At 47.7% G+C, this 16,352-nt stretch overlaps 1 protein-coding gene across 1 annotated transcript in view; it reads right to left on the bottom strand.

The window, feature by feature from the left end:
* DNAAF3 (dynein axonemal assembly factor 3) overlaps window positions 1-8,717 on the bottom strand; it is a 78,727-nt gene extending 70,010 nt beyond the window's left edge. The window contains exons 1-3 of the mRNA XM_040432417.1: window positions 8,651-8,717; window positions 8,485-8,565; window positions 3,877-4,016 (exon numbers count right to left, since the gene is read on the bottom strand). Coding sequence (XP_040288351.1) covers window positions 3,877-4,016; window positions 8,485-8,560 — 216 coding nt within the window. The 5' untranslated portion in view covers window positions 8,561-8,565; window positions 8,651-8,717. The remainder of the gene's footprint in view (window positions 1-3,876; window positions 4,017-8,484; window positions 8,566-8,650) is intronic.
* Between the last annotated feature and the right edge of the window lie 7,635 nt (window positions 8,718-16,352).

The following is a 16,352-nucleotide window of genomic DNA, read 5'->3' as shown; positions in this document are numbered from 1 at the left end:
CAAAGGCTGACACCGCGGTCTTTTTAAATTCTGTCCCGGCGTCTGACGTCATCAAGCAGCGCCCTCAACTGATAGCGTAAGCCTGCGCCGCACCAGCTTGTAGAAAAAGGTACGTGCGCCGCCCGGCCCGCCCTTAATGCGCTTCATGCGCCGCACCACTCCTGCTGCCGGTCACCTGTAAGGAAGGATGCCAAGTGCCGCGCGCGAGGCGCCTTGTGAAGCCGGCACCCCCGACTATTACCCAGAAGAGGGAAGGAAGTCTGAGGTAGGGAAGGACCGCAGGCCTCAGCATAAGCTAAGACGAGGGTCCTCGTTGCTCCAAGCTGGCCAGCCTTAGCCCCTGCCGTGGGAGGCCAGCAGGAGATTCCTGTAAAAGAATAAAGCTTACTACCCTCCAGGAAGGAGGGCTCTCTCTACATGTTGGCCCCTGTAGGGGCAGGAAAGCACTGAGGAGGTGGAGGGGTGGGGGGAATTTAAACTCTCTATGTGTTCCTGCCCCTACAGAGGTCAAGGGTCAATCTCAATGTGGGCCGTCATGGTGGATGAAATGGAAAAAATCCTTCTTGTTTTTGCGAAAAAAAACTTTGTTTTTTCAGGGGTCTGGAGACAGGGAATCCTTTTTTATTGTCCGAAGCTTTATCCAAAAGGTCGTCCAAGACGGACCCAAAAAGATAATCGCCCTGACAAGGAATTGCACAAAGCTTATTTTTTGATCCAGTGTCTCCCGACCATCCTTTTAGCCAAATAGCTCGTCTGGCTGAATTAGAAAGAGCAGCTGACCTAGCATTTAATTTTAAAGCATCTGCCGAGGCATCAGAGATAAAGTCTACTGCTTTAAGTAGAGTGGGAAAAACGGCTAACAATTGATCTCTCGGGGTTTTATTCTGAATGTGGGATTCTAATTCTTCTAGCCATAATTTCAGAGACCTAGCAGTGGATGTGGAGGCAATATTTGGTTTGAACGCTTGAGCTGAGGTCTCCCAAACTTTTTTAAGGTAAACCTCTGCTCGTTTATCCATAGGGTCTTTAAGAGTACCCAAGTCTTCAAACGGTAGAGCCGATTTTTTTGAGCTTTTTGCAACCGGTGCATCCAACTTAGGAGGCCTGTCCCAATTTACTGAGTCTGCCTCATCAAAAGGATACTTCCTTTTCACATTTTTAGGGACAAAAATTTTTTTATCGGGTCTTTCCCATTCCTTCTGTATCAAGAATTTTATATTCTCGTTTACGGGAAAAACTCTAGATTTTTTCTGCCCGAGGTCACCAAACATGATATCCTGAACGGATTTTGGGTCTTTGGATTCATCTAGCTTCATGGTCGCACGAACCGCCTTTAATAAAGCTTCCGTATCATCCGGGGAAAAAAGTGGCCTGCCCGTGGATTCTTCATCCTGGGACGAGTCTGGGCTATCTAGGATTTCTCCTGTATCACTATCTTCTAAGGGATCCGAGTCAGATTTATTAGCTGTGCCTGATCTGGTTCCAAGGGAGCTTGAGGCTACAGAGGGGAAGCTCTTTTTGAAATCTTTCAAAGAATCCGAGACCTCTGTCTTCACCATCTCCCTAATACTCTGCAGAAGGGATGGGGACTCCTCCTCCACTAGTTTCTCAATGCAACGTTGACATAGTTTTTTCGACCAAGAGGGGGCAAGCTTCTTTTTACAGACGGCACATTCCTTCCCTCTGGTTTTTGAAATTGCCTTTCTAGGGCCCTCTTTTATAGTCTAAAAAGCAAGAAAGAAAAGAGGGAAAGGAGATTTAGCCTGACTAAAGAAAACAAGTGATGGGGAATGATCCCCCTTACCCCACCAGGAGTACCAGTCTGCACTCATGACCCTCCTGCTGATCGGCGCGTTGGGCACTCTCCTCTTCCATGCTGCTGTGGGATAGAGTGACTCTCAGGATCCAAAAAATCTGGTTTCCTACTAGGCTGGCTGGGCTGCTGCTGACCGTGCGCCTCCTGTGGGTCCGATTCCCTCGGTCGGGTCCTGCTGAAACTATCTGCGGCCATAAGTAGGAGAAGCACTTCCTACTTCCGTAACACACGCTACATGCGTTCCAAATACCGGAAGTCTCGACGCCGAGAACCGGATCTCGCTTGGATCGCGAGATTTTGTCTCCCCAGAGAAGGGTGGTGAGGAGGAGGCCCCGGCCCGCCTGAACACTGTCAGGAGGGACCGGCGTGTCGGACGCACCTCTCAGTGCGGCCGGGACTGCAGAGTAGCAGCAGCGCGGTGTAAGCCAGACCCCAGCAGCAAGCGCCAGACTCCGGCCGGCGGCTCCTAGAGGAGACTTACGCCGGAACAGGTAACCCCACTTCGAAATAATTCTCAGGGGCCCTGCAGCCTAACCTTCTTCTTTTCTCCACGAACAGTCTCTGTCTAGGACAGGAAACAGGAACTGGTGGTCTTGGGCCCATGCTCCTCCTTATGAGCTCTCCACGAAAGTTCCTGTTTCCTGTCCAGGATGGAGGCGGTCTCTCTCAAGGGTGCTGTCATGGGCATAAGGGAAAGACTCTATTACTAGTTTAAAAGATGCATTTTGGCTTCTGAGGCCTATAACTCCCTCTCTTTGCCTATGACCACTATCCAGAAGAGTATAAATATCGTCTCTCCAATCAAGAGACCGATCTCTACCATATACAATATAATAAATAATTCTGATTTGCCTCCTTCCTACCTTTCCAAATGGGCTTCTGAGTTAGGGATCACTTTCAACGAAAGCGAAACGAGAGATATCATCCTGAATGCCAGATCAAAGGCCTGCGCTCTTCTAATGTTATCAGATGTCGATCTACCCGGTAGAAATCCTGACTGATCTTTATGTACTATAGTGGTGATTACCTTGTTTAATCTAGTAGCCTCGTAAGTATTTTATAATCTCGGTTCAGAAGCGAAATTGGTCTATATGACCCACACTCCAAAAGGGTCTTGGTCTGGCTTCAGGATCACCACTATAGTAGCATCATACATGGACTCTGACAGCTGATGCCGTTGCTGAGTAGCTAGATATAGTTTAAGAAGTTGGGGCCCCAGTACATCAGCATATTTAGAATACACTTCTACCGGAATACCGTCCGGGCCAGGCGCTTTACCAGCCGGCAGCTCCTTTGCCATTTGGATTTCTTCTAGTGAGATGTCAGCCTCTAATAGGTTCCTGTCCTCTTCGCTAAGCTGGGGATGTACTACCTCCATTAAATAAGTCCCTAACTCTTGTGCTGTGTATTGAACTGCGGACTTCTAAAGGTCTCGGTAGAACCCCTTGAAGCATTCCAATATACCCTCGACCGATTCTATACATTTGTGTCCTTTTACACCAGTTTTCTGTTGTAAAAGACTAAAATCTACAGCAACTCGGAGCTGCAGCAGATATCAGTTTAGGTCCACAGACTGCCAGAGGATGCACCTAATTACGATGAGGCCTGCACCTTGTTATATGGCTATGGATATCGTTGGGGGCATTTTTTTATGTTACCACTTTGTACTCATTTGGAGCTAAAAATAATTTTTTTCTTCAATTGGTCTTTATTAAAAGATATTCAGCCCCTTTCTCTGTACAGCCTTGAGATACTCTAGTTACAGGCTCTATGTTTATAATGTCTCCAGTCAGGCAGCTCAGCTGATGGCTCCTTATCCCTTATCTCATGACCTCAAACACTCATCATACCTCAGATCTAATCTGATAAGAATATGGGTTAAATAAGCGTTTATGAGCATTTAGCAGTTGAAAGATGAGGGATTTACATAGCCCTCAGTTAATGGCTCAAAGTGAAAGAACGATGCTTAAAGCAAGGCTAAAACCTGCTGAAAATGTGGGGAGATAACTTCTAATATATTCTGTTCAGAGATCAGAAAACACTGACCAAAAGGCACTTACATTAAGCCTTCTCTGTGGCCAGCGACGTGCCTGACAGATAGTTTTGAGAAGATGTCTCCCATCGCCACATCCCACCAGAAGAATATTCAGCTCAGGTATATCATCACAGGTCGATAAATGTTGAAGTGTAGTGTGAAGACCTAAAAAAAAAAAAAAAAAAAAAAAAAAAAAAAAAGATATAAAATGAACATCGGCTGACCATCATATGCGTATGGTGGTGTCCAAACTCTCACCCTATGGCAAATGTCAGGGGGAGGGAAGGGTTGGGTAGTTGGCTTCAAACATGTTCAACCCTTTGTTCTCAAGGGAGATTAGCTTTAACCCCCCCTTCACTCGTTTGAGAGGACATGCATGTTCGGCCAAGCCGAGCATGCAAGTGTATGGGGGAGGTTGGGAGTTCCGTAAAGGCCAGCTTAACTCCTTCAGGCGGTATACTTGCAGTAATGCACTATTCATTTAGCAACACTATAAATCAGAACATAGCAATGCAATAAAGAGCAAAATAAATTCCACATCCCTGCAGAAATAATGCATTTGAGGCAGTGACTAATCTCAGGGCTGGAATACATTTCAACAAAGTTTGCACGACTAGAACTCTGACCCAAGTGAGACATTTTAGCCTCTTGGCGATGGTTAAGAGGAGATAAGGAGCGCGGATGCACATACTGCAGAACGGTCAATAATTGTACATCTCCTAATTTTTGACAGCCAGTATTTACTGTCTGGTAAAACAATGGGACATGTGAATACACCCATAGCGCTCAGTTGTTCTGAAAACGGCCATATGACAGCTGTTAAAATAAAATAATAAGTCCATCCCACAGCTATCTCATTCTCGAGTGAACACAGCCTTAGGGGTTACCTTCAGAGGTGCAGCCTACCGCCATGCCATATACACGAGATGTCATACGGAGGTTTCGCTGCATTATGGATGTAATGACCCCTAATATAACACCAAACACAGCGAGTCCCCGCGGGTCATACTGCTGAGCCACAGGGTACTGTGTGTGCGGCCGCACAGCTTCCTATACCCTTCTCTGCCATCTGCGAGATGCCTTCTTCTAACAGATCACAATGAAGCAGCCAAGTTCACATGTACGGTGAAATCACCCGATCGGCATATGCCAGAAACAGCCAGCGCCTGATCCCATTGACTATAATCGGGCCTCTGGCATGGTCACTGGCATTGTGCCAGACTAAAGCTGCTGCGTGCAGGGGTTTTTGGTTTTTCTTTTTGTCAGAATCTCTTCAACAGAGGCTCCTGCACAAATCTCCGCCACAGAGGTGAACCTAGCCCAAGGCTGTTCTTCCATTTTTGACCCTATAGAACAGTTGCAGGGGTTTTTCCTAAATTTCATGAGTACAAGGTAACAGCAGCAACATGCCGCTTTCAAGAGCTATTCGTTGTAGATTCCAGAGTCTGGTGGGAAACCGGACAAGGTCAACCACAGCAGATTACAGCGGTCCGGCGGTCATACAACCACAGGACCTCTTCATGCACATTTATTTCTTTATTCATTTACTTTAGGCACTTATATAGTGCTGACATATTCCGCAGCGCTTTACAGACATTAGCATCAAGCTGTCCCCAATGGGAAACCGGAGGAAACCCATACAAACACGGGGAGAACATAGGGGCACAATCCACAATGAAAATCATATCTACATGGAAATTCAACTTCGCAGCTACTGTATTCCGCTGTGGATTGTCGTGTGTACGTACCCTAACAGTAGACAGACACGCAGCCGTTTCCTTCAGGCCTCATGCACATGGCCGGCGGTAGCCCGTATTGCGGTCCGCAGTATGTGGCCACCAGCCGTGTCCTCCCCGCATCACAGATGCAGTCCATATCTGGAGCTGCGTTGCGGAAGGGAGGCATGGAACGGCCGTGTGCATGAGCCCTAACTGTGTGCCATCTGCATTTTCATTTCTATGGTGTTTTTGTGCATCAGTTTTTACAGAATATATCCTATTCTTGTCCCTAAGGCAGCCGAGAAAAATACAACATAAGGCCTCTTTCACAATACAGTATGTGGATTTCAGTGTTTTGCGTTCCGTTTTTCACGGATCCGTTGTTCCGTTTTTTTTGTTTCCGTATGGCATATACAGTATACAGTAATTACATAGAGAAAATTGGACTGGGCATAACATTTTCAATAGATGGTTCCGCAAAAAACAGAACGGAAACGGAAGACATACGGATGCATTTCCGTATGCATTCCGTTTTTTTTTTGCTGACCCATTGACTTTAATGGAGCCACGGAACGTGATTTGCGGCCAAATATAGGACATGTTCTATCTTTCAACGGAACGGAAAAACGGAAACTGAATGCATACGGAGTACATTCCGTTTTTTTTGCGGAACCATTGAAATGAATGGTTCCGTATACGGAACGCAAAAAACAGTCCGCAAAATAAAACGGTAGTGTGAAAGAGGCCTAAGCCAGGAAGGTATCTGTATTTTGCGGATCTGAAACAAACGGCTGTGTGCATGATTGTCTGCACTCATTGGGATGTATCATAATACAGTACCAATACACCGCTACAGGGTATTCCAGTCCTCCATAGGCATCCAATGCCTTGTGCGCCATTTACTACTAGTCTTTTACCCGAGAACTGTCTGGCGGTGTTATCCAGGCTGCTTACTTCAATGCCACAGTTTTTTTTTTGAATACCGCATGACTGTTATTTGAGCACAATAGAGAATACCATTAGGCTAAATGCACACGATCAGGATTGCGTGCGGAAAATCTACACCGTAGGTCATGTACATTGTATTCTATGAGAATTTGAAATTCTCAATGCACACAATGACGATTTTTTCAGTGCGGATTTTGACCTGCGGTGCGGATTTTAAAATCCCCAGCATGTCAATTTTATTTTTCCTGACCGGATTTTCTCCATTCACGTAGTAAAATCCGCACCAATTGACAGCACGGATTTGCCTGCAAACACCTGTGGATTTCAGCGCGGATTCTCCGCACATGAATCCTGAACGTGTGCATGTACTCTAAGGCCCCTTTCACACGGGCAAGATTTCCGCGCGGGTGCAATGCGTGAGGTGAACGCATTGCACCCGCACTGAATCCGGACCCATTTATTTCTATGGGGCTGTGCACATGAGCAGTGATTTTCACGCATCACTTGTGCGTTGCGTGAAAATCGCAGCATGCTCCTCTTTGTGCGTTTTTCACGTAACGCAGGCCCCATAGAAATAAATGGGGTTGCGTGAAAATTGCAAGCAAGTGCGGATGCGGTGTGATTTTCACGCACGGTTCCTAGGTGACGATCGGGATGGAGACCTGATCATTATTATTTTCCCTTATAACATGGTTATAAGGGAAAATAATAGCATTCTGAATACAGAATGCATAGTACAATTGGGCTGGAGGGGTTAAAATATAATATATTCTGATCTTTTACCATGGTGATGGATCATTTGACGGACCATGTGATGAGCGTAGTGACGTCATCAAAGGTCCTATTCCTCCTACAAGAAGACAGAAGAGATGCCGGCTGCGCAAACAAGTGGATTAAGGTGAGTTAAATATTATTTTTTTTAACCCCTCCAGCCCTATTGTAATAAGGGGAAATAATACAATCTACACAACCTTGAACTTCTGTGAAGAAGTTCGGGTCTGGGTACCACATTCAGTTTTTTATCACGCACGTGCAAAACGCATTGCACCCGCGCGATATTAACTGAACGGAACGCAATCAAAACTGACGGCAATTGCGTACCTACTCGCGCGGGTTTGCCACAATGCACCGGGACGCATCCGGACACGCTCGTCTGCAAGGGGCCCAAGGGAGCATCACAAAAGTGACTGCACTGGACGCTATCCAGTCCCCAAACTATACACTGCCAAAGGCCCCATTCACACGCCATCTGTTCACGCTGGAATTTTGGTGCAGATTTCAAATTCACCTCCCATTGTTTTTAATAGAAGGCAGTGACGGGGGCGGTTTAAAGCCATGATCACTCCACGAAAGGACATGCTATTTTCCTAATGCAAAGAGGGAAGGGCACGTCCTTTCTTGGAGTGGTGTAAAGACAGCTGCTGCATTGGATGTACCTCTAATGGAGCTAAACCATAAACGGGTCTGCTGCCTTCAATTGTAAAACTGCTGCGAATGTAGAGGTGGCCTTTGCAAAATCCTCCATGTGAACTGGGCTCAATACGGATCAGTCTTCAGATAACTCAGCCTGAAGCTTCAGTGGGCGTCCAAGTGCCCATACCCCCAACAATATAAACCTCGATCTGGTCAGAAAATGATAGGGATGCTGATTTAGATCACCTTCTCAATTCAAACAAGGGAATTAACATTAACTGAAAGCAAGCAGAGATCTTGAAATCATGAGGACTTTTAACAGGAGGTATACTAGAACGCTGTTGAAATTTAATTTTCACAAATCTGGAAAACCAGAAAGGGGCGCGAACCAATGTAGGCGTATTTCAGGTCTGCCCAGCTGGCACATGCCAGGTTAGAAAGCAGGCACCACAGGCTGGTGGACAGAAGTACATCCATATTGGACATGTGGCTGACTCCACATAAACCCCCACCTAACACATCATGAGCCCCGACGCTGGAAAAGACGCACTTACACTGCATCTGAAGATCTAACGCAGGGCTGAACCCCCACAAGGTCGGGTACACCTCTCCAGCACCTGCAGCAGCCATGGACCCTGGAAATAAACACAAAACACATCACACACGAGGAGGATCGCGCACACTTCAGCCTGCGCTGTCGCGACACGTGCAGATACTTACTGCACCGATGTAAACTGAAGGCGACCAAACAATCGCAACTTCAATCAGTCGTTTAAATTGATAAAGGAACCCCGCTACAAGTAAGGCATGTCAGAGAAGGGACTGTCCAATAGAAGCCGACAACTGCGTGATTGATGCTATAGGCAACCAATAAAAAGCCAAAGATGTGCAAGAGGCGGGCCAGAAGCGGCGGAGCCAGCTAGCAGGTTAGGTTGTGCTGATTGCGAAGCTTTGCAGTTGCTATGGTGATGGGAACGCGGAATGTTTTGCACCTGTAGTTTCTAGGGAGCGGGCGGAGCGCGGAGGCCGCGGTGTGCTGTCATCTAATGTGCGCTGACACCCTGATAACTACCGTCCTGTGTGAAGGGTGTTTTCAAAGAACCGCGAGGCCATTTTTTCAGACCGTTTGGCCCCAATGATTCTGTTCTGGCGTTTAGTTGCTTACTGAAAAAAACGTCATAGAAACCGCAGGGTGGGTTCACACATGGGTTTCTAATGACATCGCACTTTTCAACGTTTTTAGTGGCGTTTTTTTGCCACCTGTGGTTTAGGTGCGTTTCCACCTCCAGATGTTAGCTGAAGGGCTATGGGAAATACGAAGCGCAGGACACACAGGAGCTTTTTTTTTTTTTGCTACTGGTGGTTTTATTAACTCCTTAGTGACCAGTCTGTTTGGGCCTTACTGAAGTGTTTTTTCTTCCTTTTTTTTCATCGTTGCCTCCCAAGAGCTATAACTTTTTATTTTTCAGTCTATGGGGGCTTGTAGTTTTTAATGGTGTCATTTCAGGGTACACATAACTTTCTGATTAACTTTTATTAAGGGTTCATGCACGCGAATGTGTTCCGGCTGTGCCCATGCTGCACCGCAATGCATGGGCACCAACCGCGTGCCAGCTGTTTGCGGACAAGGACCCATTCACTTGAATGGGGTCCGCGATTCGCATTCAATGGTCTTCTCCGCACATAAGTATTGCATGCACTACTTTTTTGCGTTGTGGAGGCACAGACAGAAAACTTACGGAAGCACTCCCTAGTGCTTCCGATCCGTGCCTCCGTTCAAACCGTATCTTCAAGTGAATGGGTCTGCATCCGTTATACGGTGCGCACACGGCCGATGCCCGTATATTGTGGGCCGCATAAGCCCTAACTCTTTTTGGGAGGGAGATTGGGAAAACAGCAATACTGTCACTGAGTTTTTACTTAATAAATTGTGCGTTCATTTTTTGGCATAAATAACATCTTATTTTTTTAATGTTTTACTACTTTTATGCAATAAAACCCCTTTTTTTTAAAAGAAGAAAATCTTTGCATTGCTGCATAATATTATGAAGAGAACATAATAAGTGGCCCCCAGTGTGTCCTTCGACTGGCATTTTTTTCCCGATAGAGGTTATACAAAAAAACACAGAGAGCTCCAGCAGGCTACGTTTTTTAAAAGAAGCCAAAACAACACTTAATGAACAAGAATGCCAGCAGAAAAAAATAAAAAAAATTGCTTGCGTGTCCTTCAGCTAAGTGTGGATCCATTGAAGTCAATGGGTCTGTAAAAAAAAAATGCGGATGCCACACAGACCGCTTCCATTTTTTGCGGATCTGTTTGCATTGTTTTGGGTCACCTTATTTTGGCCACATTATTTGTGGTTTTTAGGAGTTTTTTTTTTTGCAAACAGGGTGCCCACTAGTTTTTTTTCATGGCGTTTTCTACTATAGAGAATATGAAAAATGCCTGAAAAATGGCAAAAGCTATAGTACGCTTCCATTTGAAAATACACCATAAAGCCAAAACACGTCACCTAATTAACAAAACCATCTGGAGATAAATAATTTCCTATAGACTTTCAACTATGGAGCTGGCACCAAAAAACTCCACTAATAACTCAAAAGTGCAGAGGAACACAAGCAAAACCTACACATTAACCCACCAAGATACCTCAAAAGTTCGCAAAAACACCACTAAAAACCTATGTGTGAGCCCCCCATACTTACTCCACATAGAAACGTCAGCTTGATCTATGGGATGCCATACAGATGGCAATTTACCCCCATGAAGGACTGGAGGCCTGTTTACACGAGCGTTGTAAACAGGGGCGTAGCTATAGGCTCATGGGCCCTGGTGCAAGAGTTCAGTTTGGGCCCCCCCTTAGCTCAATACCGTTTCCTAACACCGCCAGACCCCTGCACGCCCACCATGCCCAATGGCAGAACTAAAATCTCACAGAGAAAATACATTTTAATGCAATAAGTGCATGTACAGCTGCTCTCCATTCATTTTCTATGGGGCCGGTGAAAATAGCCGATTGCTGGCTCGTCTATTTCCGTCAGGCCCGTAGAAGTGAATGGGAGCGGTGGCCGGTCATGCGCGGTACGCTCCCATTCACTTCTATGGGGAGCCGGCTTGGTGATGGCCGGACTGGAGTCCTCCAGCCACCACCTTGCGAGGCTCCGTTCTCGATATAGGTGTGGGTCCCAGTGGTGGGACCCGCACCTATAAGACAATGGGGGCATAGCCTAGCAATATGCCCCCATTGTCTATGATGAGACAACCCCTTTAAAGTGATAATTGACTTAAGGTTAGGCTGCTACGTTCACATGGCTATGGCGCTGCCGTGCCTGTGGCACCACAGCTATGTGAATGTACAGTAGTTGACACTTTAAAGGGATTCTGTCACCTCTCCTAACTCAAAATCGGATTTTAAAGCAGTCATGCAGCACAGCTTACCTTGAATCGGCTGTGCTCTTCTGTCTTGTAATCCGTCCAGTAGTTTAGGAGAAAAACGACTTTTAAGATTATTCAAATTAGCCCTGAAGGTGCCCAGAGGGGCGTTTTATTCCCCTTAGTGTGCCCAGTAACGCCCCTCTTATAGTGCCCAAAACGCCTTCCTTCCGACTGCCTAACCGCCCACAGCCGCTCATCCCTCTCTTCCCCCTCCCTCACGTCCGAGCGAAGTCTCTCGCAGACGCAGTACCCACTGAGGGCTGCGCCAGTGCGATCTGCAGGAGACTGAGGGAAGAGCGAGCATCGGACGTCACTGGGCTTGGCGCATGCCCAGAGGGGGAGGAGAGGGATGAGACGCTGTGGGCGGTTAGGCAGTCGGAAGGAAGGCGTTTTGGGCACTATAAGAGGGGTGTTACTGGGCACACTAAGGGGAACATAACGCCCCTCTGGGCACCTTCAGGGCTAATTTGAATAATCTTAAAAGTCGTTTTTCTCCTAAACTACTGGACGGATTACAAGATAGAAGAGCACAGCCGATTCAAGGTAAGCTGTGCTGCATGACTACTTTAAAATCCGATTTTGAGTTAGGAGAGGTGACAGAATCCCTTTAAGTCAAGTCTAAAACGGGGAAACATCAGGAGGCAAGGTAGTGGCAGTGTACCCCCCAAACTGAGGTGACATGCTGTACAGCCACATTACAGCAGTGTCACTCACCCAGTGCAAGTAGAACCCAGCCCCATCCCAAGCCATCACAATCTGGGGAAACCAGTAGAAACTGGCTAGTTTATACACAGACTACTAGCAACTAGGTCCTGGGCCCCTGGCCCTACCAGCATGTAGCAGGAGTGGCCGACCCTTCCACATCAGTCAAGCCTCCGCTCATGCTGGCTGCTGTGCAGGTATCTCCCAGTCAGTCCCCATTCCTTCCCACCCAGCACCATTGCTCTGTAGAGCTCTGCTGGTCACGCCGCCTCACCTCACTCACTCCCTGCAGCAGGCATGCACAGCTTCACATCGATGTCCGGCTCACAACTCTACCACACACTAACAACGGGAGCGGAGCCATGCCCTCTCCTGAATGTGCCTGCACGTACACACGCTCTGCCTCTGCCGCCACCACTATGTCAACTTAGCCGGAATTGTATGTAAATCCCTAGCGCTGCCTGCAGACAGTTCTGAAGCAGCGCTTTCATTGTTTACTGGGTCTGGGACTCTGTCTCTCCTGGGGGGCCCCGTGGGCCCCCCTGACTTAGGGGCCCGGTCGCAATTGCGACCGCTACGACCCCTATAGCTACGCCACTGGTTGTAAAGTTCATACGCGTTCTGTCTGCTAAAAATGGACAATTTTATATCGGCATTGCCTCTGACTGCACTCCGTTTGTCCGTCTTTTTCTGCCCATATGACATCAGTATGTCATCTGTTTTTCACATCCATCTTCTAGCAATCAGGCCGCACTCGAATGGCGTCCATGTGCTATACATTTTTTCACTGACCCATTGACTTCAATAGGAAAGTCTAGCGCAAGAATTGGTCCAAAGTAGTGTATGCTGTGATCCTTTGTGCACAGACCAATTCTCCATGGTTTAATGTGTAACCGTAATTCTTTTTTTGTAATGTGTAGGAGCTGTGATACTGACCGTTTTTGTAATATACTTTAATTACTGAAGTTGTACATTTCTATTAGAAAATAGCTCTAAAGTGGCCCATTTGGTGCCTTAGCAACGCTCCCTGTCTTCTGTTTACTTAACTGTGTAGACGCGCTCCACACTGACTGCTGCTGCCCTCACTGCCTCTCACCACATTTACATATATATATACTGTGTGTATATATATTGTGGGGTTTGGCTCTGGTAGGTAAGCGGATGTAGTACAGAGGCAAAAGACAAGTTCTTAACGCAAACCTTCAGTTTTTATTCACACTTGAGGTAAATGCATAAAACAATGCGTTACTTTGCAGTCTTGGTGTTTACTTCACACACAATGGAAAGTACATCTTGGTGTTACTTCACACAAATTAGAAATTTCATATAAGACAAGTCACCTTGATGTCAGTTCTGCCTCCAGTAGTCCACGGCAGACTTTAGGGGGCCTGTTTCCTCGGTCCATGGGTCTCAGCCCTCCAACTTGGCGCCAAGCCTCAGATCCCAACACAGAGATCCTGCTGCTGAGCCCAGCTGCCTATTTAAGGACAGCCAGGTGCTGCCAAAAACCCGGACCGGCAATTAAAATCCAGTCCAGTATTTGACCCCACCTGGCTGCAAATCAGCCCAGCAGCACACGCTGGGAGAAAAATACCTGTTTTCCCAGACCATTCCCCTCACTGTGTCACATACCTTCTCCCCCCCCTTTGTTCAACCCTGAGGGGGTGAACACTCGCCAGACAATGTACTCGGGACAGGGCATCCGCGTTTCCCTGCAACCGGCCTGCCCTGTGTTCCACTGTAAATTTAAAGTTCTGTAGGGAAAGAAACCATCTGGTGACCCGGGCATTTCTGTCTTTGGCCTGGCTCATCCACTTGAGAGGGGAGTGGTCGGTTACCAGGCGGAATTTTCTCCCCAACAAATAATAACGGAGAGACTCGAGGGCCCACTTGATAGCCAGGCACTTTCTTCACTATGCTGTACCTGGTCTTGGCTGGGGTGAGCTTACGGCTGAGGAAGACAACGGGATGCTCCACCCCGTTGACTTACTGAGACAGTACAGCACCGAGGCCTACTTCAGAGGCATCGGTCTGTACTATAAATTCCTTTTTGAAGTCGGGCGTCACCAAAACCGGGGACCCGCACACAGGGCCGTCTTTGCCGCAGGGCAAAAGGGGCAGCTGCCCCGGGCCCAGTTGCTCCTGGGGGCCCAAGGGAGCTCTGTTTCCCGACTCCCATTCACTAGTCACTAGGTTAAAACATTCGTCGCTAGGTTAAATCATTCGGGGCCTGGGCCCCTGATGTTTTGTCCCAGGCCCCGAATGTCCTGCCTGCCTGCTAGATACAACTGTATTGCCGTACACAGAACGGCAATACAATTGAATCTAATATACACTGTCTGGGAAGAGGTGAAGGACCTGTGGTGACATCACAGGTCATGTGATCAGCAAAACAGGCTGTGATAGGATGACCTGGATGATGTCACCATCATGTGACCAGTGCAGGATTGGACCGGAGTGAAGAGGAGAAGGAGCCTAATGGTGATGTCTGTACATGAGGAGAGGTAAGTGAAGGGAGAGGCAGAGCAATGCTGGGGGTTGTAGTTATTTAACTGGGATGTATGTTAGGGCTGAAGGGAGGGATGTTATTGACATGGAACTGTGTTCTTGAGGTGGCTGGGGGAGGGAGTGATGTTATTTACATGGGATTGTATGTTGAAAGTGGATGGTGGGGGGGAATGATGTTTATGTACATAGGACTTAATGTTTAGGCTACGTTCACACTTGGGTTTGGGGATCCGCTTGTGAGATCCGTTTCAAGGCTCTCACAAGCAGCCCCAAATGCATCAGTTTAACCCCAATGCATTCTGAATGGATGCAGATCCATTCAGAATGCATTCGTTCGGCCCCGTACGGCCCCCCGTTCCATTTTGGAGGCGGACCCCAAAATGCTGAAAGCAGCGTTTTTGTGTCCGCATGGCCTTGCGGAGCCAAATGGATCCGTCCTGACTTACAATGTAAGTCAATGGGGACGGATTCGTTTTCACTGACACAATATGGTTCAATTGTAAACGGATCCGTCCCCCATTGACTTTCAATGCAAGTCAGGATGGATCCGTATTGGGACTTAGAAATTCAAATCTAATACAAACGAATCGGTCCTGAACGGATGCATTCGTTTGTATTATCAGTGCGGATCCGTCCTGTACAAGTACAGGACAGATCCGCACGAACGCAAGTGTGAAAGTAGCCTTAGGGGGTGATGTTTACATGGGATTGTGCGTTGGAGACGGCTGGGGAGGAGGTGATGTTATTTACATGGGACTGTATGGTGGAGGGAGGATTAAAACTGCAGGGGGCACTGCAGGTCCAGGGGACATTATAGGCGGTCTTATTACTACTGGGGGCTCTATAGGAGGGTCTTATAGATCCGCCTTTTTTCTACTAAGCGCACTATGGGGGCCTTATTACTACTGAGGGGTCTGTAGGGAGCTTTATTACCACTGGGGGAACAATAGGGGGCCTTATTTCTACTGGGGACTCTGTGAGGGTATTATTAATATGGGATGGCTCTTCTAATAATGGGGGCATTGTTGAGGAGCATTATCACGGTTGGGGCAGTGTTACTAATGGGGGCATTCTAGAAGGGAATTACTATTGGTGGGACTATGAGGAGCACTATTACTATGGGGGCAGTAATGTTTCTTCAGGATAGTATTGGGGGGGGGGGCAGGGGCGTAACTAAAGGCTCATGGGCTCCGGTGCAAAAGTGCAGCTTGGGCCCCCCTTCCCTCAGTGCTTTGTGTGTCTTCTTATGCGGCACAAGGGTCTTTGGGCCCCTTCAGGCTCCTGGGCCCGGTAGCGACTGCTACCTCTGCACCCCCTATAGCTACACCCCTGGAGGGGGGGCACAGGAATCAGCAGGATAACACTGTGGGGACTCCAGTTGGGGGATAATGATAGAATGTGAGATGTGAGGAAGCTAAGATGTCTGTGTGTCACACTCTGCAGAGACGAGGCAGCTGAGAGAAGTTGTCCAGACCGAGTGGAGAAGATGATGAGAGAGAAGATCTACAGAGAAGATGATGACAGAGAGGAGACGTCACCTGGAGGCCCTGGACGTTAAGGCAGGTAAGGCTACTTTCAAACTAGCGTTCGGGGCTCCGCTTGTGAGCTCCGTTTGAAGAGTCTCACAAGCGGCCCGGAACGCATCCATCCAGCTACCAATGCATTCTGAGTGGACGCGGATCCGCTCAGAATGCATCAGTCTGGCAGCGTTCAGCCTCCGCTCCGCTCAGCAAGCGGACACCCGAACGCTGCTTGCAGCGTTCGGGTGTCCGCCTG

This window comes from Bufo bufo, chromosome 1 (assembly GCF_905171765.1).
Source record: "Bufo bufo chromosome 1, aBufBuf1.1, whole genome shotgun sequence".
NCBI lineage: Eukaryota > Metazoa > Chordata > Amphibia > Anura > Bufonidae > Bufo > Bufo bufo.
Note: the sequence above shows the minus strand (reverse complement) of the source record. Positions and strands in the feature narration are given on the sequence as shown.